Source organism: Microtus pennsylvanicus, chromosome 8 (genome assembly GCF_037038515.1).
Source record: "Microtus pennsylvanicus isolate mMicPen1 chromosome 8, mMicPen1.hap1, whole genome shotgun sequence".
In the NCBI taxonomy this organism is placed as follows: Eukaryota; Metazoa; Chordata; class Mammalia; order Rodentia; family Cricetidae; genus Microtus; species Microtus pennsylvanicus.
The window spans coordinates 27,789,532-27,816,750 of NC_134586.1; the positions used below are offsets into that span (position 1 = coordinate 27,789,532).

At 48.9% G+C, this 27,219-nt stretch overlaps 1 protein-coding gene and 1 long non-coding RNA gene across 2 annotated transcripts in view; one reads left to right on the forward strand and one right to left on the reverse strand.

The window, feature by feature from the left end:
- Wnt5b (Wnt family member 5B) overlaps positions 1-18,852 on the forward strand; it is a 110,051-nt gene extending 91,199 nt beyond the window's left edge. Inside the window, exons 2-5 of the mRNA XM_075982975.1 lie at positions 4,329-4,465; positions 6,201-6,448; positions 11,956-12,248; positions 17,532-18,852. Of these exons, the coding sequence (XP_075839090.1) occupies positions 4,347-4,465; positions 6,201-6,448; positions 11,956-12,248; positions 17,532-17,990 (1,119 nt within the window). The 5' untranslated portion in view covers positions 4,329-4,346 and the 3' untranslated portion in view covers positions 17,991-18,852. The remainder of the gene's footprint in view (positions 1-4,328; positions 4,466-6,200; positions 6,449-11,955; positions 12,249-17,531) is intronic.
- A 122-nt stretch (positions 18,853-18,974) lies between these two features.
- Positions 18,975-20,582, reverse strand: LOC142856099 (uncharacterized). The gene is made up of 2 exons (XR_012911593.1): positions 20,412-20,582; positions 18,975-19,861 (listed from the first exon to the last, which is right to left on the reverse strand). It is a non-coding gene; the product is annotated as an uncharacterized LOC142856099 (long non-coding RNA).
- Positions 20,583-27,219: the final 6,637 nt, after the last annotated feature.

The following is a 27,219-nucleotide window of genomic DNA, read 5'->3' on the forward strand; positions in this document are numbered from 1 at the left end:
GACAGGATGCTGGAGGCTGTGCTGATGTTCTCCATAGTTACCCCGACCTCCAATCGTATGTCACAGGGCTGTCTCTAAATTAGTAAACATTTGTTTAATGTTTCCTTTTGAGTTTGAATATTCTTTCTGTAAGGAGAAAAGGGGGCAGGGAAGGATCTTACTGTGCCCGGTGAGACTGGGAATGCACAGAGCTCCTCCATCCATGCTAGTGGGATCTCCTCTCAGTTTTGAACATTTCTGTCATATAATGTCCAATACAGGAACTCAGGAAATGGCAGAGAGCCACGATGTGCACATAGTATATGCACAGCCAAATCAGTGGCAACAGTGAACCGGCATTATCCATTACCCAGGGGTGCTTAGACACTCCAGGCCTCTTCTTCATCATAGTCCCTTCCCTCGCCCATCCTGGAGGGAACCTCCACGTGGTGCTGATGATAATCAGCTTGCTCTTCTGTATGGCTTACACCTATAGTCTCTGTGACTTGCTTTTCTGCGTTATGTTGTTAAGATTTGAGTATGTGGTTGCATGCAGCTATAGCTTGTTTATTTTTATTCCTACACAATATTTCATTGCAACCAGAGATCATAGCTGGCCCATGCACCTCACGGTTGAGGTCGCTGCTGACAGCATGAGGCCAGCTTGAAGCTGCTATCTTGTTACTTATTTGTTTATTTTTACTTGGCTGAGATTAGAACTCATGGACGGGCGCATGCTAAGTCTTGGAGCTCAGACTCAGGCTTGGTGCAGGCACTGCCATAGGACTGCTCTTGATGTACTTCCTGGTGCATAAATAAATACAGGGGAGGCCAGCATCAGTGTGAACACAGTTTTAAATGGTAACTGCTTTGTTTAGATACAACCCATGTCATCTAAAGTGAACAGTCCAGTACTCTTTAGGTGTGCACCAAGTGGTACTTGGTGTAATCCCAGACTTGTACAGCCACTGTCATCAGTCATGTGAGTTGTTGGCGTGATCCTTCCAACGTTCCACATACATGACCAACAGAGTCAAGACTAGAGGACATTGTCATGCTAGAGCTGTGGCTTCATTTGCTTGTGCTGAAAGTTCCATGGCCCTGAGGGGTCTTTAACACCCTAGAGTGATTGGTTTAAGGTATCAACAAGTAGACATGTATTATTAAAATATAAACGCGTTATTATGAAAAGGTGGTACATCGATTCAGTACCTGTCAGTGAGGATGGCTGCAGGAAAGTGGCCCTCAGCTTTTCATGGGCATCAGTTGACTCCACGGAGCTGTCCTTTGTTCCCAGCACATGTGCCCACCCCCCCACCCCCGACTCCTCACACAAATAAATAAATGTAATAAAATTCTTAAAAAGAATTGCATTAAAAACAGCAATAGCAGATTTCTGGACACAGAACTGAGTCTGGGTAGAACTTGGCAATTTGAGATTTTGTGTTTTTTGTGGATTTTCAAGAGATACTGATACTAATCGATGCCGGCCACACTTTGAGAGTTTACAAAATTAGAAAGCTGAGCAATAGAGAATTTAATACAGAAGCCGTGAAACAATTTGGAGACTAGAGGTCACTTAGCCAGCTCTTTGGCCTCTTAGGGTATGGCGGTAGGGGTGGAGAGTGGGAGCAAGCTTTAAATGCACTCTGGAGACACGATCAATGGCAGTGGTTTTGATGCATGGGACGGGGAGGAGCTGGAAAGACAGCAAGGTTTAAGGTGTAAATCCAGGAAGAGAGAACCGGCAGGCAGCAGGAAACCCGGCTGTTTTACACTTCACTTGCTTGCCCATGGCTTCATGGTCCAAAGGGTGGCACTCGGTAACCGGAGGAATGGGCACTTTCCTGGGTGATTGTTTTTGAATGATCCATGGTGATTAGATACCAGGCCTTGGAAGTGCTCCCCGAAGCTCATAAGCAAGAGTCACCCCGAGAAGTCTAGACTTGGCTGAAGCCTTCTGCCACCATAGTGTCTCATTTAGCCTTCTAAAGTCCTTCCCCTCTGACCAGAGCAAGTCGTCACATCAGGGTTCGTAGGACTTCAAGGTCCTGCTCACGTCCCACAGTCTGCAGCAGCTGTTCCTTGGGCTCTGGCTACATCTGTGTCCTGTCTGGATTTGAGGTATTTATACCCAGTGGGACCAAAACATCTCGGTTAGCTCCACACCGTCCATCCCCACACACCCTGTGAAGGCATCAGAAGTGCAGATGACTGCCCAGCACCAGTTCTTGAATCCCCGCTGGCCAGGACACTGCTGAGGACACTGTGTGTGCCTTGTTTCATGTTCCACACGTCTGATAGGCAACGGGAGCAACACACATACAGGAAGCTTTTTTTCTTTGACCGGTTGGTTGGGTTTGGGGTCATTTTTAGAATTTCATGTAAACTTGATGGCACACAGGGTGGTGAGAGCTGCTGGGGGCCATTGCATTTTCCGCTTGTTTCTGAGGGGAATTTGCAAAGGTGTGGAATTTGCAACTCCTATGATTCTGGCCCAAGACTGCCTTTGGGCATCTAACCTGGGCAGTCAAACACAGTGGTTTTAGCAGGCACTGCCTGTCTCTGAAGTGATGCTGTTCCAGACTCCCAGGTTGACTTTGGTTAGACATAGGACCTCAAAAAAGATTTCCTAGGAACCTGTTAGGGGGTGTGAGGTGGGAAACCTGGGGAGAGGAGGCTGGGGGATGTTGGTACCATCCATTGGAAGAAACCTATGCTACTTGGTAGTGTGGCTGTGTGAAAGACCCATGGGGTGGGGTGCTGTGGGGAGTAGGGAGGTTTCCAGTCTGTGGTGGTTTAGCCAGGGCAGCCAGAGAAGGCTGAATGGTCCCCAAGGACTGGGAGGAGAAGCTGGGGATGTTTGGACAAGGGGGCCCTTTGAAGTTGTTCCCTTGTGTGTTTCTATCCCAGGCCTGGACCCTCCCCCTCCATAAAGCCATTAGCTTCTGGAGCCAGCCTTATCTCTGCCCCATCTCTAAGTTCTACCTTCACAGACCTCCTATCTTGAGGTGGAGGAGGATTTATGGGGGGGTCTAGGAGGAGGTGGGACATCCCCTAGAGGAGGCGGTGAAGTCGGTTAGGAAAGTTGGAGTTGTTAGCGGCCCCGCTAAAGGCCGGATCATTTCCGAGCTGATTCTACATGACAAAAGCTGAGGAGCAAATCTCTCTTTGATCTGCCCCTTGCCGGCCCCACACACCTGCCTGTTGGTGCCCGGCCCCAGCTGAGACCTCCAGCAGGAAAACCAAAAGGGGTGGGGAACAGGCACGTCCCCGACCCTGAATCCTGCTCGGGCCATCTTCCGCTCTTAGTGGTCCGAGGTCAAACATTTCCTATACCGAAGGTCTAAAAAGCATCTGCCGCCCCCTCCCGGAGAGTCTAGAGACCCAGAAACTCAGCATCAGCGTGGTGAGCTAGCCTGGGACTGTCTGGAGCGTGTGCTGTGCCTGCGTGCATGCATGCATGCGTGTGCGTGTGTGTACTGGAAATGAGAAGAGCCTAGCTGTAGGTGGGCGTTTGGTCGATTGCTCTAGGATGCCAAAGCTGTATTTTCCAAGTGTGCCAGGTGTGTCTCAGCCAAGGCAAAGGTGGCAACCTCATTGCAGCAAGGGAGAGGGCAGGACCTCCCGGAAGATTTGGGAGAAGTGGCCCAGAGCCAGTGCTGTTCAAATGCTGCTGGAATTACATTCCATGTGGCCCTTCAAAAGGCCAAAGTGTTGGGGGAGGAGACGGGTCGCCAAAGCCTGCTCCTGGGAGGCTACTGCACGGCCTTGATGTTCTTTCTCCCTGCTATTACTCCTTAAGGGTAAACAAGGATTTGCGTTCAGAAAACTTAAGAGCCGAGAGAAACGAGAGCACAGCCTATTGGGGTGTAGTCACATCCAATTCTGCAGGTGTTTAACCCCTAGCCCCCACAAAGAAGAGTCTGATAGAGAATTAAATCTCTGAACTGGAGTGGGTGGGTTTTTGTTTGTTTGTTTGTTTGTTTGTTTGTTTTTTAGTACAAGGGTGCCCCTTTGTCTCTGTGCTCTTGTCCTGGGCCTTAGACACCAGGCACATTCTTCTTGAAATAGGCAGTTTTCGTTAGCTTTTCTGGCTTCACAGCTTGCTCCCTTCAGAATGGGGTCCTGAGTAAGGGACTCCAAGGCCCTGTGGTGAGCAGCTTCCCAGTAAGAGGAGGCTGGAAAGGAAGGGCTGAATTTCTCACGGGGAGGGGAAGGGGGTCAGAATTTGCCTTCAGATCCCTCCCACAGCTCTGAACATTTCTGCTGCATTGTCCTCCTCTCTCCCGGGCTCCCCAGGTCTGTGGCATTTGCATGCTGACTCTGCTCTCCTTCTCTCTCTCCAGGGAGCTCCGCTTCGGAAGATGTTGGTCCCAGGGCACTGGGATGGGCTGAGGTTGACCATGCCCAGCCTGATGTTGCTGTTCATAGCAGCTCTGCTCTCCAGCTGGGCCCAGCTCCTGACTGATGCCAGCTCCTGGTGGTGAGTGAGAGAACTGAGGGGCTAGCCTGTGCCAAGGGGCTAGCCTGTGCCGACCTTGAGGCTGCTGGGGTAACCAAGATTACCCTTCACAAGCAGGGCCCCATGGGAGTGATCACACCTTTATCTGAGGAATACCAGGGCCTCTGTCATCCCAGAAAGGCTGGAAGAGCTCATTTTCTCCCTCAAGCTCCCAGAGCTGAGGGCTTCAAGAAAAGAATGTAGGCTTTGGTCATGTGATTTCCCCGCCCACTTAGATCTTGTCTAAAACCCTTCCTGAAGGTGCCCCCCCAGTCTGTGAATTGTAACAAATAGCTTTTACTGTTATTTAGCCAACAAAAAATATCGATAGCATAAATGAGACTCTGAAATCCATTCTTAGAAACACACACATTATTTAAATTTTTTTCATTGGTGCTTTTGCCGTGGGTGTTATGTCCCCTGGAACTGGAGCTGCAGACAGTTGTCAGCAGCCATGTGGGTGCTGGGAACTGAACCCCAGTCCTCTGGAAGAGCAATCGAGTGGTCTTAACCTCTGAGCCATCTATCTCTCTCCACGCCTCCCCCCGCCCTGCATTATTAATTAAGGCTGAGTCAGACAGACCACTTGAACCCAAATAATACAAGGTCATCCTGTAGAACACAGTGAGACCCCCCCATCACAAAAAAGTCTGTAAATATTTGTGTGTGTGTGTGTGTGTGTGTGTGTGTGTGTGTGTGTGTACAAGTATGTGTATGTATAGGTGTGGTGTTGTAGCTCTCTGTGTTTTTGGTTTTTGTTTGTTTGGGGTTTTTTTGCTAGTAGAAATAGATGCAGTAAAATTCCTACTAGATCAGTTTGAAGGTCGGAAGAGAGCCTTGTAGAAAGAACCAAGTAGGCGATTTTGTGTTTGTAAGACCACCGTGTTTGCCAAGTAGACATGGAAATGGCACGGTCTGTGCCCAACTCGGGCTTTTATTCAGCTGCAAGTCTGTAAGTCCTTCATCTAACTCAGCTCTTCATCTGTGATATGTGCCAAATGACGAATCAGCCCCCAAGCCTATGAGCAGAGGTCTGGGCTGCCGAGAGGTGGGAGAAGAGAATGGTTAGGGTACATAGTCACGTGTAGGGTGTTCTGTCTTAAAGGCATGAGCAGATTTGATTAGGGGAATCAGTGACCTTCCGTCATGCACCCTGCACTTGGCTAAGCTCATATTCTTCCTCCTTCAATGAGGTCTGTGCTCTCTACCGACAGCTCACGTCTTCTGTTCTCAACCCCCAGAGAATGGCTGCCCCACTCAGCCTGTTTTGTCTGCCTTCATCCTTTAAGACAGTTCAAATTTTTGTTGTGTTTTGGTTTGTTTGTCTTGTGTTGGTTTTTGTTTTTGGTTTTTTGTTTGCCTTTTTGATTCAGGGTCTTGCTATATAGCTGTGACTGTCCTGGATGGAAGTCATCGTACCGTGCAGATCAGGTTGGCCTCAAACTCACAGAGATCCACCTTCATCTGCCTCTCGCTTGGCTGGGATTAAAGGGGTGCACAGCCACACCCTACCATCTCCAACTGTCTGAGGCATATGGTATCTCACATAGCATTTGGGCTTGTGCCTCAGTTTCCCTCCAAATTCTTTGAAGGCATGCATTCTGTCTTCAAGTTCCCTTCTTATGTTGGAGACTTGGTGGAGAGGGATTTCGTGAATGCATAGAGCTGCAGCTGGCACATTCACTGCGGGCCTTCCCCCTTTCTGCATTGCTTGTAGGTCGCTAGCTCTGAACCCGGTGCAGAGACCTGAGATGTTCATCATTGGTGCTCAGCCTGTGTGCAGCCAGCTTCCCGGGCTTTCCCCAGGCCAGAGAAAGCTGTGTCAGCTATATCAGGAGCACATGTCCTACATCGGGGAGGGAGCCAAGACGGGCATCAGGGAGTGCCAGCACCAGTTCCGGCAGAGGCGGTGGAACTGCAGCACTGTGGACAACACGTCTGTCTTTGGCAGAGTCATGCAGATAGGTAAGAGGCCACTTGAGCTTGGCTTGGTCAAAGGATCCTCGTCTTCACACCCGGGGGCATGTCTCCTCCCCGGTGACTGATCCATTGGTAGCATGAATGGAAGCCTCGTGCATCCTGTCGGGCTTGGGAACGTGTTAGGAGGAAGACGGAGCCCCACAAGTCACAGCAGTAACTGCATCACCCTGCGTTCCTCTAGGTCAGACTCACCCCGGGGCTGTCTGACTCACTCTGGGAGGGAACAGACAGACGGAAGTCTGAGTAAGGAGGGAGTGGATTAGAGGCCTGCCTGCCATGGCTGCCTTTGTCTCTCAGTGCTGGAAGGGCCTTTTCAGAAGTCTTTACAGAGGGGAGGAAAAAGAATCCCTAACTGCATGTTTGACATCTAAGATTTTCCCTTCTTCCCCTTGAGCCCTTGAGCAGAAGGTGAAAACTTGGTGCCAGGTTGGTAATAGCTGTCATTAACCGGATCCAGGCCTGGCTTTCCCCTTTGTGAAAGTGTGGGAGAGGAAGATGAGAGGACCTCTGCTCAGGATCCGTTTCCCCCTCCCCTGTCCCCCAGCTGGTGAGAGCTCCGCTGGCCTATTGCCCAAATGGAGGTGTGATTTGCGTCTAATTGTCTTGGGTCCTTTTGAAATGCCATCCTCCCCTCCCTGGCAAGAAACTGAGAAACCAGGCCCTATTCTGCTGGGTCTCATCTCCAGGACCATAAAAGGAAGGTGTTGGTAGCCTTGTCTCAGCCTTCTCCCTGGACAGCTCCCTCTCACTACAGCATTCTGGAGTTAGCTGGTGCTGAGACTTTCCTAAAGCAGGGTTAGTTCCAGCAGGATGTTTGGGGGTGGGTAGAGATTTTAAAGTATTCTATTAGAACGAACTCCCCCCCCCACACACACTTACTCCAAACATCTTCCCCAGCCTTAAATTGAAAAGTGAAAGTTTCCTTTGACCTCTGCCTTTGCCTTTGGGATCAGCTCTGGCTGTAGGAATGTGCCTGTGTCCGCGATGGCGTGAGGGGCAGTTTTCCCAGAAAGCTGACATGGCTTTTGGTGGGGTTTACTTACTAATTCTTGAGGAGCCCTCTTGGCACTCTTTGGCACAGTACCTATCCTGCCTAAGCAGTTTTGGGTGGGACCATGACACCAGTGCGGGTGGGGAGTGGCGTCTTTGTCTTGCAAACACGAGAACCTAATTTGATCTCCAGCACCCGCATAAAAGGCATGAGAACCCAAATTCAATCTGCAGCACCCCCATAGAAAGATGGGTGCCGTGACACATGCTTGTAACCCCAATGTTAAAGAGGCAGAGACAGGCAGATTCCTAGGACTTGCTGGCAGCCAGCCTAGCCAGACCTGTGAGCATCAGGCCCCAGTGAAAGATCTTGTCTCCAAAAACAAGGTGGCTGGTTCCTGAGGAACACGGTTGTGAGGGAGTGTGGTGGAGAGCTGCCCTGGGTTGTTCTGAGACAAGACTAACACCATTTTATTGTCCGGGGAATAAGAGCTGTAGACTGGGGCCTGGCGGGAATGCACATCTACCTGCACATGTCACACTCACCTGTGTGTTCCAACGGGGTGGGGTATGAGGAATAGACACTGTGAGTCTGATTGCATCGTAGGGTGACTGCCTCAGGGCAGACCTCACAGAGGAGGTACCTCTCGCTTGATCTGTTTCAGTTACCAGCAGGAGCGCTTTGGTCTGTCTGATTTCCCCCACTCTTCTTTTGTTTGTTTTCTTTTTTCATTGCTGTTATTTGTTTGTTTGAGATAGGGTCTCTCTACATAGCCCTGGTTGTCCTAGAACTCTATGTAGACCAGGCTGGGCTTGAACTCATGGAGATCAGCCCACCTCAGCCTCCCTAATGCTGGGATTAAAGGCTTGTGCCACCACACCCCCAGCTCTCCCACTCCTTTTCCTAGCCTCCCTGAAGGCTCTCCTGACCTGAGCAAGCAGCCGTCCTTCCTCCTGTGCCCAGGGTAGCTCCTTCTAGGATCCCCGGAGGTTATCACTAGACTCCCCTCTTCTTGATGCTGCAGCAAAAGTCATCACCAGAGGGCAGCAGAGCGGCTCAGAAGAGTCAGCCTGGCTTCCAAAGCCTCCGCGGGAGCAATGGGACAGCTGAGGAAGCGAAGGGCTGACCGGTTGAGTTTCCCTGTGGCTGTGGCATGCTGGCCTTGTATCACTGGGGTGGTTTGGCTTTACTTTAGTCTGTGACTGCTTCACGTCTAGATTGTGCCCCCTCCCCGCAGCAATACACACGCACACACTGCTTATTTAACCTGTTATAGATTTCCATGCAATACTCTCTTACCCAAGACCCAGGTGCTATCCCATGCAGTTAACACTGCAAACTCTCAGAGTCTGGCCACACACCCTTCCAGCAGAGGCAGAATGAGTCCAGTGTGCTGGCGGACACTTTCAGATGCCATAGCCAGAAGTCAGCTTGGTGTATTACATTCAGAGATGGATGCATGGTTTCAGGAGGCATTTGGAGAGGGCCGGTTGGACTCTGAGAAGCATATTTGCCAAAGGAGGGTAAAAGAAATCAGACATATGCAGCTTGGGAAAGGAACACAGAAAAGGCATGTTTCTTGTTTTCAAACACTGGAGAGCTGTCAAATGGATAGAGGATTAGGAAGTGCCGTTCCAGCAGGCAGACATTACAAGGAGGCGTATTTTGGTTTCATATGAGAAGGAACTTTCTAGTGATAGAATCGTTTATAAAGAGAAAGGAAAAAAGATGAATAGGTGCTTTGAAAGACCAGCTATTTTTCTGAGGAATGCCGGGAGATAATGCTTGTAGAGAAGGGAAAGGGACCCTGGGCTGAGGAGGCTCTGTCCTGCCCCAGGGTGTGTCAGGGCTTGGGAGCATTTCTGGAAGACTTCTCAGGCATGACTCACTCAGAACAGGGCCCAGCCTGCTTCGTTAAGAGCACATAATACTCTTCCAGAGGACCCGAGTTCAGCTCCCAGTACCTACATTATCAGACTGCTCATAACTGCCTTTGACTTTAGTTCCAGGAGATCCAGCACCCTCTTCTGGCCTCCACAGGTACTACACGCATATGCACATTTCCCTATGAAGATATGCACAATTTAAAATTCAAAGAGTTTCTTGGACTATCTTACTATCCCAATATTCACTGCTACAGTGAGCACTGGGGCAGGCGTCAATCAAAGGGGTGGAGGCTCCAAGGGGTGTTCCTGTTCATAAACAGCCAGAGCTGATCATTAACTGTGGAAAACTGATTCACTCCGTGTGGTTCTGATTTCTGACACCGCTGTGTGGCGCCAAGGTAATCAAGAAGTAGGGATCACTCCAGACTTCCCTCTCAGATTCATTGTATCATTTGTATGCACGTATGTGCGCCTATGTGTGTGCATGCAGAAGCCAGAGGAGGGCATTGGAGCCTCTTGACCTGGGTGCTGGGAACCAAACTCCAGCCTTCTGCAAGAGCAGCAAATATTTTTAACTGTGGCGCCATCTCCGCAGCCTTCATACCTGTTAATTGACTACAGGCTTCTGCCTCTTCACCCTCCCAGTGTGAAGACTTGGGAGTCACAAAGGAGAGCAGATCATTCTGCCTGGTACAGTATCAAGGCCAGGAAGAATCGGTGGCCTGCCAAGAGCCTCTTCTCTCAGTGTCCCACACCAGTGTCTTCTGTTATTTGTTAAAGCAGCTGTACGGGGATATCATTCCTGTCACATACAATGCACGGTGTACATTTAGTGGTCTTCAGAGTATGTAGCCACTGAGTCCAGCATTTGTACCGTCCCTTAACTGTCACTGTCTAACCCCCACCCCTGGCTCTGGGCTACAGCTAATTCCTGTGGATTTTTCCCATTCTGAACATCCCTATAAATAGGATCAAACAATAAATGGCCTCTTCCCTTGATGCAATTATTTAAAGTTTTATCCATGTTGTGACATATGTTGGTACTTCATTCCTGTTACTATTTCACCGTATGGCTAATGGCACATTGTTTTTATCCATCCATTGATAGATAATTGGGTTCTTTCATTCTTTCTCTTTCTTTTCTTGTGGTCATTATGAATCATGCTGCAATGAGCATCCACGGAGAAACATTTGGATGCATATCTCTGTTTCCATTGGGCATATTTTTAGGAATGGAATTGCTGGGTCATCTGGGAACTCTGCTAACATTTTCAGTTGCTGCCAGGCTGGTTTCCAAAGCATCTGCACCCAATAACATTCCCATCCCCAATGCAACAGCATGCAACGTGGGAGGCTGTTAACATTCCCATCCACCATGCAACAGAGCATGCATCGTGGGAGGTTATTTATTTATTTATTAAAGATTTCTGCCTCCTCCCCGCCACCGCCTCCCATTTCCCTCCCCCTCCCCCAATCAAGTCCTCCTCCCTCATCAGCCCCAAGAGCAATCAGGGTTCCCTGCCCTGTGGGAAGTCCAAGGACCACCCACATCCTTCCAGATCTAGTTAGGTGAGCATCCAAACTGCCGAGGCTCTCGTGGGAGGTTGTTAACATTCCCATCCCCAGTGCAACAGAGCATGCACCGTGGGAGGCTGTTAATATTTCCATCCACCATGCAACAGAGCATGCACCAAGGGAGGCTGTTAACATTCCCATCCACCATGCAACAGAGCGTGCATCGTGGGAGGTTGTTAACACTCTCATCCACCATTCGAGGCTGTTAATATTCTCATCCCCAGTGCAACAGAGCATGCACCGTGGGAGGCTGTTTTTTTTTCCCAGATAGCTCTGGGTGTTCTGAAACTCACTGTCTAGACTTCAAAATCACAGAGATCCACCTGCCTCTGCTTCCTAAGTGCTGGGATTAAAGGCGTGGGCCACTACGTATACTGTGGAAGTTTTAAAGTGGATTGCTGTAGCCATAAAGAGGAACATAGTTGGGACTCTATCGGAGATTACTGGGGGCTGAGACTTCAGGTGTGGCTCCCCAGTGCTCTTGAGTTGATGGACATCATGAGGCCAAGGAAGAGAGCTGGAAATGTAGGACTGTTGTCTGTCACCTTCTATTCCTGGCCCCTGCCAGGGTCTCACTAGACAGCAGCAGCCACGAAGAGGACAGACACACAGATGTGTAGCTTATGGATGGGAGAGAAATGGTATCTGAAGGAGAAGCCATTCTTGTTTGGGTGCGGACTTGCTCTATTAATCTCTTAATTTCCTCTTCGGTCTCATTCTGTTACTCTTGAATGGTCCCTAAGTTGCAGGAAGCCCATTCCCCCTCTGCTTACAGCTCCTCCAGGAGTGACTGTTAGGGTCCTGTGAGGCACAGTGATTGAGTGTTGACCAGGCCTGGAGGGTTTCATAGAGTAGAGCTGGGACCAAGAGGCAGAAGTCAGAATGGGCCAAGGTCAGCCCATGGCAAGGAGTGCTATGGAGAGGGCAGGCATCTCCTGAGACACTGCTTCCCACACGGTAAGCCACAAGCAAGCAGAGGGAGGGAGAGGCCATCAGCGGAGGACAGTGACCTGCTTACCGTCTGTTATCCCCTGCTGCAGGTAGCCGGGAGACTGCCTTCACCTATGCAGTGAGTGCTGCCGGGGTGGTGAATGCCATCAGCCGCGCTTGCCGAGAGGGTGAGCTGTCCACCTGTGGCTGCAGCCGGACGGCGAGGCCCAAGGACCTGCCACGAGACTGGCTGTGGGGTGGCTGTGGGGACAATGTGGAGTACGGCTACCGCTTTGCCAAAGAGTTTGTAGACGCCCGAGAGCGTGAGAAGAACTTTGCCAAGGGATCAGAGGAGCAGGGCCGAGCCCTCATGAACCTGCAGAACAACGAGGCTGGCCGCCGGGTAAGCCATCTGTCCTCCTGACCACTGCCAAGGAGCTAAGGGTGTGGATGTATACCCTTGTCACTGAGCTGCTCCCTTTCCTTGTGCACCACTTCTACTGTGATTGTCTTTCTTTCGGGGTGTGGAGGAGTAGCTTTGTTTCTTGGTTGGGTGTGGTTTGTTTTGGGATAGGATCTCATTTTAGTTCTGTCTGGCCTAGAATGCACAGTGTAGACCAGGCTGGCCTCAAACTCAAGAGATCCACTGCCTCTGCCTCCTGAGTGCTGGGTTTTGTTTTGTTTTTGTTTGTTTGTTTGTTTGGTTGGTTGGTTGGTTGGATGGATGGATGGGTTTTCATGACAGGGTTTCTCTGTATATAGCTGTGGCTGTCTCGGAACTTGCTCTGTAGGTCAGGCTGGTCTCAAACTCGGAGATCTGACTGCCTCTACCTCCTGAGTGCCGGGATAAAGATATAGGCCACCACTGGCTGGCTTGTATTTGTTTTTTAAAACAAGCTCTTGTTGCCCAGGCTGATCTCAAACTCCTGAGCTCAAGACATCCTTCTGCCTCAGTTTCTCAGGAGCTGGGACTACCTACAGGTGCCTATTATAGCACCTGGCTCCTGACTGTCATGTTTCTAACTTTATCTCTTCAGAGGGACTTCAATTCCTTCAAGACTGAGGTGCAGTGTTTTATTATAGACAGAAGTTTCTGTCCTGCCCAGTCTCGCAGCCATCCAGTCCCAAATAAACACACAGAGGCTTATATTAAATTGCTTGTCCTATTGCTCAGGCTTATTACTAACTAGTTCTTATGACTTAAATTCACCCATAATTCTTGTCTATGTTTAGCCACGAGGCTTGATTCCTTTTCTCAGGAAGGCATTCTCATCTTGTTAACTCTGCATCTGACTGGTGACTGACTCTCTGCCTTTCCTCCTCCCAGAATTCTTCTAGTCCCGCCTATCCTTCCTGCCTGGCTACTGGCCAATCAGTGTTTTATTAAACCAATATGAATCACAAATCTTTACAGTGTACAGAGCATTATCCCACAGCAGTGTTTTGTCTTGGCCAACCCTCCTCATGATGATTAGATGTTTCGGTCATTAAACCTAGCCTTGGATTTGTTGTTGTTACAGCATCAGATGAGCCTGGGGCTGACTCTGAGGAGTTGCTATGAGCAGATACAGAGCCACAGCCCAAACACATTCAGGGGTAATGAATGGTGGATGCACTCTGGACTGGGAGGTTTTAGGCTGAAGTGAGGATGAGGAAACAACTGTCTTCAAAGCTTCAGGTTTAGTAGAAGATAAAACATGGGTAACTCGCCACAGCAATGCATACCTGGGTGTTGCCCGTTGTTCCCCATCCTCCCCCGTTGCCCCTACAACCTCTGGGGGCTGCACCATGGCAGCTCTGCTCCCTTACTCCTTGCAGATTCCTTAAATGGCACTTCTGAGAACAGCTGCCCCATGGTGGCCCATCGCCTGTCTCTTTAGCTCTTGAATGGCCTCTTTCAAGATAAGACATCTATAATCTCAGGTACAAAGGAGGCTGAGGCAGGATGATCGCTTGAGCCTAGTTCACGGCCAAGCTGGGTGAGACCTCAAAAACAGCTTTGCTGGCTGTGGTTCTTGGGACACCCTTCACTGGGCTTCGCACGGTCCAACACACGATACAAGAGCAGTTTCTGTGTAGCCTCCTAATGGTTAAGAAAGAGGTCTGCTTCACAGAAGGAGGGAGGGGGCTCTGTGTCAGTCCGCTCTGAGCTCATACCCAGCACTGTCGCAGTGCCAGGAACTAGGCGGCATTCTGATCTGTACTGAAGGTAGAGGGGAGACATCGCCTCCCTTCCCTTCACAGCTTGACCCTACTCTTGCTGTCTCCTTGTTTTATTGCCCTTAATCATTTGTTTGTCCTGGCCCCTTCTCTGCTGCCTTCCTCTGTCTGGCTCCCAGGCTTTAGCTCCTTCCCCCAGACCGCAAGCACACCTCTTCCTCAGCCCTTTGTCTCTCTGCCACAGGCTGCTCCAGGGTGGGAATGCTTGTCCTTCTGTTTTCTCTAATCCATGTCCAAGGAGCGCCAACCATCAATCAGCACCTGGGACGACGGTATTAGGTCTGGCTCTCACCTCCTCATCTGCACAAAGACTTCTCCGTGGAGCATTGCACAGTGGCAGGGTTGAAAAGAGCCCAGACTAGTACTTTAAGACCAGAGTAAGCGAGAGCAGCAACAGACTGCCTGCTGTCTGCCATCTTGTCCAACAGCAGAAGCCCCATGTGCTGTGGCAGAAGCCTCTCTGGGCCCATAAGCAACCTGGCAGCTTCCTGTGGACACAGGGGCAAGCGCAGCAAGCTGGTACTGCTCAAGCACACAAGGAGGTCTTTGCAGATAAAAAGGCCTGCTGGGCAACAGTGGCAGATGCCTTTAATCCCAGCACTCAAATGGCAGAGGGAGGTGGATCTCTGTGAGTTCAAGGCCAATGTGGTATACAGAGCAAGTTCTAGGACAACCGGGGCTACATAGTGAAACCCTACCTTAAAAAAAAAGAAAAAGGACTTCAGGGAGGGAGCGTGGAAGCCTGTGTCTCGCTAGTGACGTACCTATCATGTACCAAGTACGGTACTATGAGATGGGTGTGGCCTGGGACCTTGATATTTGGAGGGGCACAAAAAATAAACAACAGCAAAACATGAAAACAGCAACACTTACCTGCAACAGGGTCTCACTGTGTGCAGCGCTAGCAAGCCTGGAACTGCCTCTGTAGCCCAGGCTGGCCTCGAACCCACAGCAGCCATCCTGCCTCTGCCTTTTGGGTGCTAGGATTACAGGCATTAGTCAGCAAGCCCAAATCTTAAAAATAAAAAATGGGGAGGGAGTGTTAAGAATGACACAGGGGCTCTCTGGGTAGCCCAGGCTAGCCACAAACTCATGGCAGTCCTCCTCCTTTACCCCCCCCCCCCCAGAGTGCTGGGATTATAGGTGTGACTAACACACTACTAACTGGGACCAAAACATTTTTAAAGCATTTTGTCACCTTCTGTGACTCTGGGGATCAAACTGAAGGTGTTACACAAGGTAGACAAGTCTTCTACCCTGAACTCCATCCCCAGCCCCGCGTTAACACTCCCTTCTCTTTCTTCACAAAAGAGCAGCTGTTACAATGTCTGCAGTGTCTTCCTCTAGAGCAAGGACTGGCCGAATTTCTACATAGTGAAGGAGGATAGCATTCTTTCTCAGGCTTGTGCGTGGGGGGGGGGGGGTATCCTATCCGTATCTGTGAGCTGGTTCCTCCCTCCTCTGCCCTTCCCCCGGGATTTATTCCCTTTAGAGAGATATTTATCCTGCTCCCTGGTGGCTCAGCAGCTACTGTGTACACAGTCGCAGACCCTTAATGCTTCCCTTTCCACGTCATCAAATGCTGCTCCCTCCATAAGCAAAAGACCATATCTAGAGAGAGGCAGGCTAGAACTCAGGAGTGTGATTTGGACCAGAAGGTAACTGCAGAGTCTGTGAAGTTCCTGATGGGAGTGGGGGGTGGGAGGTGTCCTTGGTAGCTGTTGGGCCAAGTGCTCCTGCCTTTCACCTTGGGGGAAGGTCTCCCTCCTCTTCTGTGCTAAGCCAACCTAGGCTACGAGAAGTGATTATGGTAGCTCCCTTCTGCATGGGCCTGATGGGTTCCCAAGACTCTCTGGAGAGATTCAGTTTCTCCACTGAAAAGTCCTGGGAATAATTCCCTATTAGGAAAACAACCTCCTAACTAGTCCAAGAGCTGCTGCTAATGGCTGCTGCTTCTGGCTCCTGTGGTAGTCTCTGCTCCGCACTGAATAAAGACACAGTCCGGGAACTCTTGAAAAGAAATCTAAGGGAAACCCTGGAGAAATGAGCCCCGATTCTGTTGGTGACAACCGCTGTGGCCAGGAAAATGTCCTGAAAAGTTCTTAGTGCCCAGCTCTCTGCTCGACTCTGCTTTATAATCTTGAGTTTGAAGTAGCTCACGCTTAAGCCCACTCCACAGAGTCAAGGTTCAGTGACTTCCGAAGTCGATTTGTTCTGGAACAAATGCTCATACGGGTAGGCTCACCACCATGCTCCCATGGCTAGGTTTAACCTTACCCCATACTCCCAGTCTCTCCCAGCCGAGAGTGAGGGATGGGTAGGGGACCTGTCTGCAGAGCCCAGGACGCGCATGCTAACCTAATGCCAGCCCTAGAACAGGAGCCATTCCGTTTGAGAGGAATTTAGTAGGATCTGGGAGGACTTTGGGCTGAACCAGGCCGGGACAGCATAGAACACAACTGAATCCTTTCTTTTCTGACTTGTGCTCCATATTGTGCAAAGGCTAGACATATTTTGTTGGGTTGTATCTATTTGAAAATTGGATCAACATAGAAAGTTTGAGCCAGGACCAACGGCTCACATCTGTAGTTACAGCTGCTTGGGAGACTGGCAAGATCACTCGAGCCTCAAAGTTTGGGAACAGCCTGCACAACAGAACAAGAATCCACTAAAAGAAAATGGGGTGGGGTGGGAGGTGGGCGGGAAGTAGCTCAGTCGGTGGGTAGAAGCAATTGCTGCCCAAGTCTAATAAACCCATTAGGGTCCCCAGAACCTCAGTAAAAGCTCCATGCAGGAGTACACACCCGTAACCCCTGCACTCCTGTAGCAATGTGGGAAACAGCCTGGAGAATCTCCCGGCAGTGTGTGGGTCAGCTAGCCTGGAGTATGTGGGGGAGCTGCAGAAATGAGAGGGGCCAGCAAGGCGGCTCAAGTAGGTAAAGGCACCCAAATGTGAGCCCTGGAACCCATGTAAAGGTAGAAGAAGGGAGCTAAGTCTTGAGAGATGCCCTCTGACCTCCGCATGCACAGAATAATCTTATGAGAGAATGAGACAAGAGAGATCCTGCCTCAAAACAAGGTAACGTCAAGAACTGACTACCCAAAAGTCCTCCGGCATTGATGTGAACACTGAGGTCGAGGGACGTGTTCTCTCTCTCTCTCTCTCTCTCTCTCTCTCTCTCTCTCTCTCTCTCTCTCTCTCTCACACACACACACACACACACACACACACACACACACACACACACACATTTTAAAAAGAGTTTTTTGAAGATGGGTATTTGGGAGTACTGTAGGATTTGGTTTGCTCCTTCTGTCTTGTAAGCTCCAAGGACCAATCCCAGGTTGTCAGGCTTGGCAGGGAGGCTTCTTTTGCTGCTGAGTTCACTGGCCCGCCTCTCCTCCCCACCTACTTAATCCACCCTGTGAAGGATTCTCCCTCTTACTCGTCTTTCTCCTCCCCCAGGCTGTGTATAAGATGGCTGACGTCGCCTGCAAATGCCACGGCGTCTCAGGGTCCTGCAGCCTCAAGACCTGCTGGCTCCAGCTGGCTGAGTTCCGCAAGGTGGGGGACCGGCTGAAGGAGAAGTACGACAGTGCTGCGGCCATGCGTGTCACCCGCCAGGGCAAGCTGGAGCTGGCTAACAGCCGCTTCAACCAGCCCACCCCGGAGGACCTGGTCTACGTGGACCCCAGCCCTGACTACTGCCTGCGCAATGAGACCACAGGCTCACTGGGCACCCAGGGCCGCCTCTGCAACAAGACCTCTGAGGGCATGGATGGCTGTGAGCTCATGTGCTGTGGCCGCGGCTATGACCGCTTCAAGAGCGTCCAGGTGGAGCGCTGCCACTGCAGGTTCCACTGGTGTTGCTTTGTCAGGTGCAAAAAATGCACTGAGATCGTGGACCAGTATGTCTGTAAATGATGGCACCCATGCCTCCAGCCCACTCCTCTCTGCCTCCCAAAAGTCTATATTATATAAATCTATCTAAATATATTTTATATTTGTACAAATGAGTGGATGGTTGATGAATAAGCAAGAGAAGAAAAGGGAGAGGAAGAACTTAAGAGATGCTGGCCCTCTGTGAGGACTGGGCTTTGCTGGTATTCTGTAGCCAGTGGGAGAGAAATGGGCTTTTCCCTGCCTCCTGGCCAGGACTCTCAGGACACGGGCTTGAGAGTGTCTCTGCAACATGGCCTCCAGGAAAGGATTAGAAGAAGGAGATGGGCTGGTATCAGGTCTGCAGTCCTTTGGGGAAGATGAGGATCTATGACCCTGGCCAGGAAACCCAGAGGCCCTGTGGGAGGTGGAGACCTGACAACCCCAGGGGTGGCCCAGGTCTTCCCCAGAGTGGAGATAGCTTTAGTAAGGGTCCCAGCACTTGCTTCTTTGCTCATTTGAGTACATAATTGCAGGAAAGGGAGGCTCCTTTTTTCAGTATTGGGAAGAGGTCTCAAGTCCCTCTGACAGGTGACCTGTAAGGGACCTGTGCCTTCCTGGACTCTGGATCTGTGTTCTGATGTGAATGTCACCAGCTCCTGCCGCAAGCTCCTTATCCAAGAGAAAGATGGTCTCTTAACCTGCTCCACCAAAAAAGCCACGAGCCAGCCTGAGTTCTGACTGGGGGTTAAATACTTCTTGCACAGACCGGGAAACCTACTGTTGCTGTCGCTTCCCCTGTCGGGAGGCCTCACAAATGCTGGCAGGTCACATCTACTGCCTTGTGTCTTCAGACATCTCTGCCCAGATGTACAGTGTCCCTCTGACATTAAATATCTTTTACCGAGGTTTTTCTCCCTCTCCTTATTTGGGTACACATTTATCTCTCCTCATTCTCATTTGATAGGAAACCCAGGGCATCCTAAAATGATGGAGTTTGTGATCCCTGAGTAAAGACCATAGACTCAATCCAATTATAATAAAGATTTATTTATTAGCTACTAGCAGGACGAACAACCTCTGAGCTGAATTTGAGATTGCCATGAGAAGGGAGGCAAGGGAAGGATTTTTAAAGCGCAAACCACAAGAAGACCTTCAACGTCTATGCAGGCAAGCAAAAACTGGTCTGTTCTGCCAAGTTAAGTGACCCCAAACAATATTTGGGTATCTACCTAAGCAAGTTACAGAAGCCAAAAAGGCATTTAGTCATAGCTTAACAAGTCGAGAGTCAGGGCTGTACAGTTTCTGAAGGGGATCACTGAGTCTAGGTTACTGAGAACTTGTCTTCCAGGGGCTGGACTCAGACAAATGGCTGCTGGGTTCCAAGATGGATAGCCCCCATCTTGGGTGTTCCTTTATGTAACTCTCAGGGCCGGCAGTACTGAAGAAGCCTGGAGGACAGCATACACTTTGGTCTAATAGGCACCAGAGATGACTGTTTGTCATTTTTGGCAGTGCTGGGAAAATGGCCCCCTTGGCAGAGGGGAACATGTTTCCTTTCGATCTAACATCCCAGCCTTTGGTTAAGGATAAGGGGCAACGTTGTCTCCTCTGTAACTCCCTCTCAGCTGAAATCGGGCATTGTTGTCAGGGCCCAGGAAGGCTGGAATGCCAGTCAACGACCAGGAAGGCACAAGGTACATCTGGTTTGCTGTGCAGGTTCTGTGGACCACCTGGGGCTAGCGAGGGACAGTCTGGAATGCTGGTCTGAAGCTGGGGCTCCACTTGGTAGGCAATTTTGTCAGAGCATCTGGTTCTCGTTACTTGCTTTCAGCAAGTCCAGGGCTTGCTAGTTTCAAAGAGCCACCTGAGGCTACTGTCTTTGGAGCAGTTTGTGGTCCTTACTTGATTGGAATCTGCTGGGATAAATATAGACTAGAAGCAGAGGGAAAGTTAAGGAGCTTCGGGGAAAACCTTAACACCATTGATTAATGTAAAAACTCTGAACCTTTGAAGTCTTTATACAATAATAGTATAGCAAGAGGGATAGAAAGCTGAAACATTTTAATTGCTTTATATATACCTTGAATCATTCTCCTAGATCTTTGTAACTTGCACTTACATACCTTAAATCACTTTCTCGGACTTTCTTGGGAAGCAAAGAGACAACTTACTTAAGCTTTATGCTTGGACCTTTATATGCCTTAAATTACTTTCTTAGACCCTCATAACTTATTTAAGCTTCTGTATCCTTAGACATTTACAGTGTGCATCTTAAATCTTTCCCTAGACCTTTATAAATTTCATTTTTCCTAATTTTTTTTACCATAATACACAGATGGTTAATTACTGAGAGCAGTCACTGCTACAGTGAGCCATCAGTGTCAAGAGATCTAAGAAAGATAAACTTGAGCAGGAAGTATACTCCAAATGGCTTCTGTGTCAATTAGAATGGCAGAGACTTACCTAGAAGGCTGCCCTCGGCTCCTTCACGGTGTCTTTGGGGGCAGAGGGCATCAGTCTTCGGCAGTCACAGAGGACAGAAGTCAGCGTTTCATTTCCACACAGGGTAGCTCCTTCAGCTGCCAGGCCCAGAAGGTCTGAGGTTTTGTGGATGAGGGCCTTGGGAGACTGGCCTGCCTTGGGAAGCAAAGAGACAGTTTGGATAGGGTCCTGATGGCAGGTGAGACATGGAACTGTTCTTTACCAACAGTTAACATTACCACAACTAAGGTGGAGTCATTTGTGCCCCGTTCTCTTATTTGGAAGAGACCTTAGAGTTGCTTCTAGGAGCTCACAGCTAGTAGTTTTCTCTATCATGGGAATTTTTTTTTTCAAGACAGGATTTTTCTGTTTAGTCCTGGCTGTCCTGAAACTTGCTTTGTAGACCAGGCTGGCCTTGAACTCAGAGATCTGCCTGCTTCTGCCTCCTGAGTGCTGGGATTAAAGGTGTGCCCCTCCACATCTGACCACATGTGTTTTTAAAACTTTCTTTTTATTTATTCAATGCGTCTTTTACATCATGCATCTTGATCTCCATCATTTCCTGGTCCCTTTGCATTTACCCTCTGCTCCTGCAAATCTCCTCCCCAGATAAAACAACATTTAAGAGAAAAAAGGAAAAGGAAAAAAATTAAAAATCTTGTCATGGGTGCTGCAGTGTGACCCCGTGAGTCACTGAGTAAATCCTTCTCCTTACATCTTTACTTGCAATTGTTCATCGCAAGGAGTCTTTGGTCTGGTGTGAGCTCTCTGGTTTCTGCTACACTATCAATGCTGGGCCCCCATTGAGGCTCTTCTTGGATATCCTGTTGTTACCCTGTGTTGTGGGGATCCTGCAGCTGTGGGTGTGCGGGTCAGGCCCCTTCACATGCTCCAGCAGCTCACAGATGAGGTGAATGCTGGGGCAGACCAATTTATAACCCTGGGTCTGGGTCTGGGTCTGGGCAGCTATAGTGTTGGCCAGCCTGCCAGCTCTTCCCTGTGCTCACCACTAGGGGGAGCTCTCCAGCACTGCCCCAGCTAATTCACCCTTGTAGCAACCAGTGAGGATGGGGCCAGTTCTGTTTTCATGCCCTCAGGATTGCCCACACACACACACACACGCTTATGCCATCAAGGCCAGCTCTACTGTGTTGCCCAGGTGAGGTCCAGGGCACACTCTCCTGAGTGCTATAGTGGTGAGGGGCAGGGTCAACCCTCCTGCTCTTACGACCCCAGGGCTAGCTTCTGCACCTGCCTCAGGCATTAATGAGGTGGGGGCACATCTCTTCTCAGCTCATGTTGTTACTTGTCAGATGGGTAATGGGGACAACTCCTCCTTGCTCACAACTTATCTCCAACTACCCGGCCAGCTCTGCTGTGCTGCCCAGGTGAGGAGCCAGGCCTGCTTTCCGGAGTGCTGCAACTGGCAAGTGGGAGGGTTGTCTCACCTGTCTGTTGCAGGTGGTAGGGAATGGAGGTGGGAAGGAGGGGGCTCTTCTCCGCCCACACTGCCGCGTGACAGACAAGTGCTGGGGACAGTTCTCCCATGCTTACCACTGCAGGGCTGGTTCACCCACACCTCTGTCAACAGGATTGGCTCTGTTGTGTTGCCCAGGAGAGGTGCAGGGCCTGTTCTCCCAAGTGTTACAGCTTGTGGAAGGCGTGGACAGCTCTCCCAATCTCGTGACTACTACAGGGCGACCTCTTCCCCCACCTATGCTGCCTCAAGACAGCGGAGTAATGGGGACAGCTCTTCCATGCTCACTGCTTCAGAGCTGGCTCACCCCTGCCTCTGTCAACAGGGTTAACTCTACTGTGCTGGGTCTTTTCTTACGCTCTTGTGACCAGCTCTCCCATCTGCCTCAGGCATTGGTGATGGTTGGGGAAGCATATGTTGTTTTTAATCTAATATTTTTAGGACAAAACTCATATAAAAATCCATTCTAATCTAAAATATCTTGGAGATCTGTTGTTTCCTTAGTCTAAAAAGGAGGTAACAAGAGTTGATTTAGAGTTATATAAAAGCATGCAGTAGCAAATTAAGATTACCTGTGTATAGGTTTTTTTGTTACAGTTTTAAACTGAATTCATATAAAAATCCATTCTAATCTAAAATATCTTGGAGATCTGTTGTTTCCTTAGTCTAAAAAGGAGGTAGCAAGAGTTGATTTAGAGTTATATAAAAGCATGCAGTAGCAAATTAAGATTACCTGTGTATAGGTTTTTTGTTACAGTTTTAAACTAAATTTTACGAGCCCCCCTCCCCCTTACCCCATCCCCATGCAATGGTTTTAACAGATTCCAATAAAAAGAGTTTTGAATATCTATGACCTTGAATGGGGGAACATTTTCTTTTGGAAACAAGAACTAAGAAAAGGAAAATGAGTCAAAGAGCTAGGCATTTGTAATTACATTTAGCCATCCTAATTTTTATATAAATCCTTTTTGATTACAAGATTAAATAACATGAGACATAACAGTAACAAAGAAGCTTTCCATTTGTTGTGAGAATTTTTTTCCTAAGGGTATGAAGCAAAGTCTGAGCCTTTTCCTAGTGTGTAGAACAGCTTTCTCCTTGCTGCATGGGGGGGTCTCCCTCCCTATTCTTAGCTTTTGCCTGTATTCCGTAGTCTCTCCAGAACAGGAGGCCTCCTGCAATGACAGCCTATTTACATGGACTTCTTGGGAGGAATGACTGGACCTCCAATTGAAGGCTCCATTACTATGCCTATCTCCTTTATTTGGAAGGAATATTAACTTTAAGTGAGTCCAAGTCTGATCGCTTTAAGCAGGCATATCTAGAGTTATTACTGAGAGATTTCAGACAGAGGGTTTCATTTTACTTTATAACCAGTTTGTGGGTCTGCAGGTAGAGGCAGACAATCTGAAACACTTAGTAAGTAATTTTTCTTATAAATTTATTCAGCTTCAGAATAATTTAAGTGTCTGTAACCTGGAGGTCATTAAACAGAAAACTATAAAAATGTTATATTTATAGGAACTCAGATAATGTTGGCATCAGGTTGTTTTTGTTTTCTTTACCGATTTTTACTTTATAGGCTTTTAATGATATCTAATAAGCTTACAATCTTAAAGTACAGGAAGTTTGTATTTTGGCTATTTTATATTTATATTGTATATATTTTAGCGGTTTTGTTTTTTCTCACTGTTCTAGAGTCAGATGGCCTCCTAACCTACATAGATATTTTGGAGGAAATATTTGAACAATCATGTTTGGATCGGAGGAGGGAGGCCATACCCCAACTCCAGAGCCAGCTTTTTAATAATATTATCTGTAGCATGAATTCTAATTGTTCTTCATAATAAAAACTCAGCGTCAGATATTAGAGGGCGAAAGCTGAAAGATCAGAGAAGCAGTGCAGCCACTAGAGAGACTTCACGGGTGCTCAGACCTAAGGGGCGATCCTGTCCTCAGACTGCTTCAGACTGCAGCTGTCTTCACCAAACCTCAGACTGCTCTGAGCCCGTTTCCTCCTGCCTTATATTCCTCTCTCCACCCAGCCATATCACTCCTGTCTCCACCTCCCTAGCTCTAAGATTAAAGGGGTATGACTCCCAAGTGCTGGGTCCACCTTTGTGTGAGCTTTGTTTCCCTTTCAGACAGATTCGATCTCGTGCAGCCCAGGGTGGCCTTGAACTAACAGAGGTCCTTCTGCCTCTGTCTCCCAAATCCTGGGATTAAAGGTGTGTGCCAACACTCACTGGCCTCTAGTGGCTTAGCTCTACACTCTGATCTTCAGGCAAGTTTTATTTGTTAAAACAAACAAAATATCACTACAATTATCCCTACCCAAATGACACCTGAATCCCTGCAAAACCAAACCGAGTGATCGGCGGAAGAGACCAGAAAAAAAGCAGAATACAGAGACGGCTTAGAGATAAGGAATTCTGGGTGTGGGTGTGGGGTAGCTGCGGCACTGCAGTTGGAAGAGGCAGTGGACTAGGGGGTTATGCCTGGGAGGGCTATGCGTCTGGAATGCCTGCATCACCCCAGCCCAGCAGACACAGGGAGTGATGACAGCCAAAGCTCCACAGTCACAGACAGGAGCCAGCTGGGAGATAGAATAAGTAGGAAAAGAGACATCTTTCAGGAGGAGAGCAGGGGAAAGGGTTGCAAACGAGAGGCACGGAGAAGTGCCTGCTGTACCTGCGGGACTTAAACAGCGGGCTGCAGCAAGCTAGTAAGGGCAACAGCGACAGAGCAAGCTAGAGGAAGCAAGCTCCGAGGAGAGCTGGCACAGAGGACAGCCAGGAGCAGTCTGCCTCTGGAAATCCTGAAAATGTTGTAACGTGCAGTTCAGAGGAAACTTGGCTATGTTCAGTTCGATTCCCATCTCTGCAGCAACGCTTAAAAGCACAAATGCAACAGACAGCAGGGAACAGTGGGAAGGGACAGTATGACACACAGTCAGAGAAGACCAGGTGAGCTAAGACATGTGGTGGCCATCTTCACTCATTCACCAGAATCAGGACGGTAAAATCCGCCCCAGAACCTGGGTCCGCAGTCTTACCTTTTGCCTCTCCAAATGCCCAGACTCCAAACAGAACAGAGCAACTCAGCAATCAATCTCAGCCTCAGAAGCATATTGGCTGTCAGTTCTTACTTTCAGTTTGCATGTTTGGGGTGGCTGTAGTCTGGGCTCCCCGGGGCCTATGAAGTCCACTTTAGACTTTCTCCCTTTGGGGCCTATTCTGGTCCCCAGTCTTCGGTCTCCCAGAGATCTTGCTGGGGCCTCCAAATGTTATAGAGTTTGTGATCCCTGGGAAAAGATCGTAGATTCAGTACAATTATAATTGAAATTCTTTTTTAAAGATTTATTCTATATGAGTGCTCTGTCTTCCTGTAGGTCTGCACAACAGAAAGATACATCAGATCCCATTACAGGTGGTTGTGAGCCACCATGTGGGTGCTGGGAATTGAACTCAGGTCCTATGGAAGAGCAACCAGTGCTCTTAGCCACTAAGCACCTTTCCCTGCTGAGCCATCTCCTTCTCCTTCCTCCTCCTCCTTAAATGCTGGGCATGGAACCCAGTGCCTCACCTGTGCCAAACAGGAGCTCTACCACTGAGCTACACCCCCAGCCACCTCCAGCCCCAGTAGCTTCTCACCTTAATGCTGAGGTGTACACTGGTTCTTGGTCTAGCACAAACAGCAGGGTGCTCTCTGTAGCCTCCTCTGTATTTCTGCTGCAGTAGAGAATCACAGTATTTGGAGCAGGAGAGCAAGTAAGACCAGCCTGGGCTACAGAACCTGTCTCAAATAAAATAAAATGGAAATTCGAGAGTGGAAAAAAAATCTTGCAAATGTATTAATTTTCCTGTGGACTCTATTTGAAAGAACTTTTATTATCGTAAATGATTTAAAGGTGATTTTTCTTTGGCAGTGTATGAATTCTTTTCCTGTTGTGGCCACCTTAAAGGAGGATTTGTTTTGGCTCATGGTTTGGAACAGCTTGAGGCTGTGGCAGCTGCCGTATGAGGTGGCTTGCTCACATCGCTATGGACCAGGAATCAGAGAGAACAGGGGCAGGCTAAACTATAAACTTCAAGTCCCACCCCACAGACATCCGCCCTTCCCAGTTTCTACAGCTTCCCTCCACACCAGCAGCAGCTGGGACCAAGTGAGTTCAAATAAATGAGCTGTGGGGACACTCTGTATCCAAGCTAGAAGAGCTCTCCATATTTTTTCTAGCTGTTTTCAGTCAGTCTACTGAGAAGAAATACAAGATTGCTAAGCACTCTCTGCAAATCATAACTCCCAGGGAGCTAGACCGAGCACATGGAAACTTGCTGACACTCTGGCTAGTCGTCTCTGCTCCTGCTACTTTGAGACAGGATTTTCTGTAACTCAGGCTGGTCTTGAACTTGCTACCACCCAGCCTTATAATAGGCGTGTGGCACACACACTTGTTTTTCTTTTGTCCATTTTTTCCTTCTGGTGCCAGAGTCTGACCTAGGGCCTCATACATGCTAGTCCCAACTAAAATAACATGTCCCCTTCCTTCTGTTCTTTAAGGAGAACAAATGTCCCAGTTTCCTCTTAGGCTGTGAGCAGAAAGGACGTGGCTGTGAAGAAGGAATAGCTATACCCACTCACAGAATTCAGTGTGACCTTTCCCAGGTGTTTATTGAACTCGCTAAGGAAGGTTTGACTAGACCTAACTAGGTAACAGAGAACCTGGGCCCTTGGAACATTCTCTGCTCCAGCATGGCTCAATGTTGGGATCCCAATACTCACATGGGACTAGCATGTAGTTCTACATTTGTCCACCGAGTGTCGCTGTGCCACTAGCTCTAGTTATAGCTTCGTAGCTCACACAATGGTTCAAAAGTTGAGCGGTTTCAAGTACCTAGACTAAGTGACAGTTGAATGGTCAGCCCTAAGTAAGACATTTATGCCTTCCCCTCTAAAGTTTAGGGGTGAAAAGAATGTAAAAGCCGAAAGACAGGGAGAAGGGCTGTAAAATACCATCTTCTGGGCATGACACGGCCATTGCAATCATAAATTCCCAGCATCTCCCTGCACCAGGCCTGTATAAGAATGGCCTGTTAGCAGCCAATCACGGATACAGAAGAGGCTCGCAGGGCCTTCTGGCTATAGATAGACTCTGGGAGATGGAGAGTCAGTATCTTCTGTTATAGAAGAGGCTCGCGGTGCCTTCTGGCTATGGATAGACTCTGGGAGATGGAGAGTCAGTATCTTCTGTTGTAGAAGAGGCTCGCGGGGCCTTCTGGCTATGGATAGACTCTGGGAGATGGAGAGTCAGTA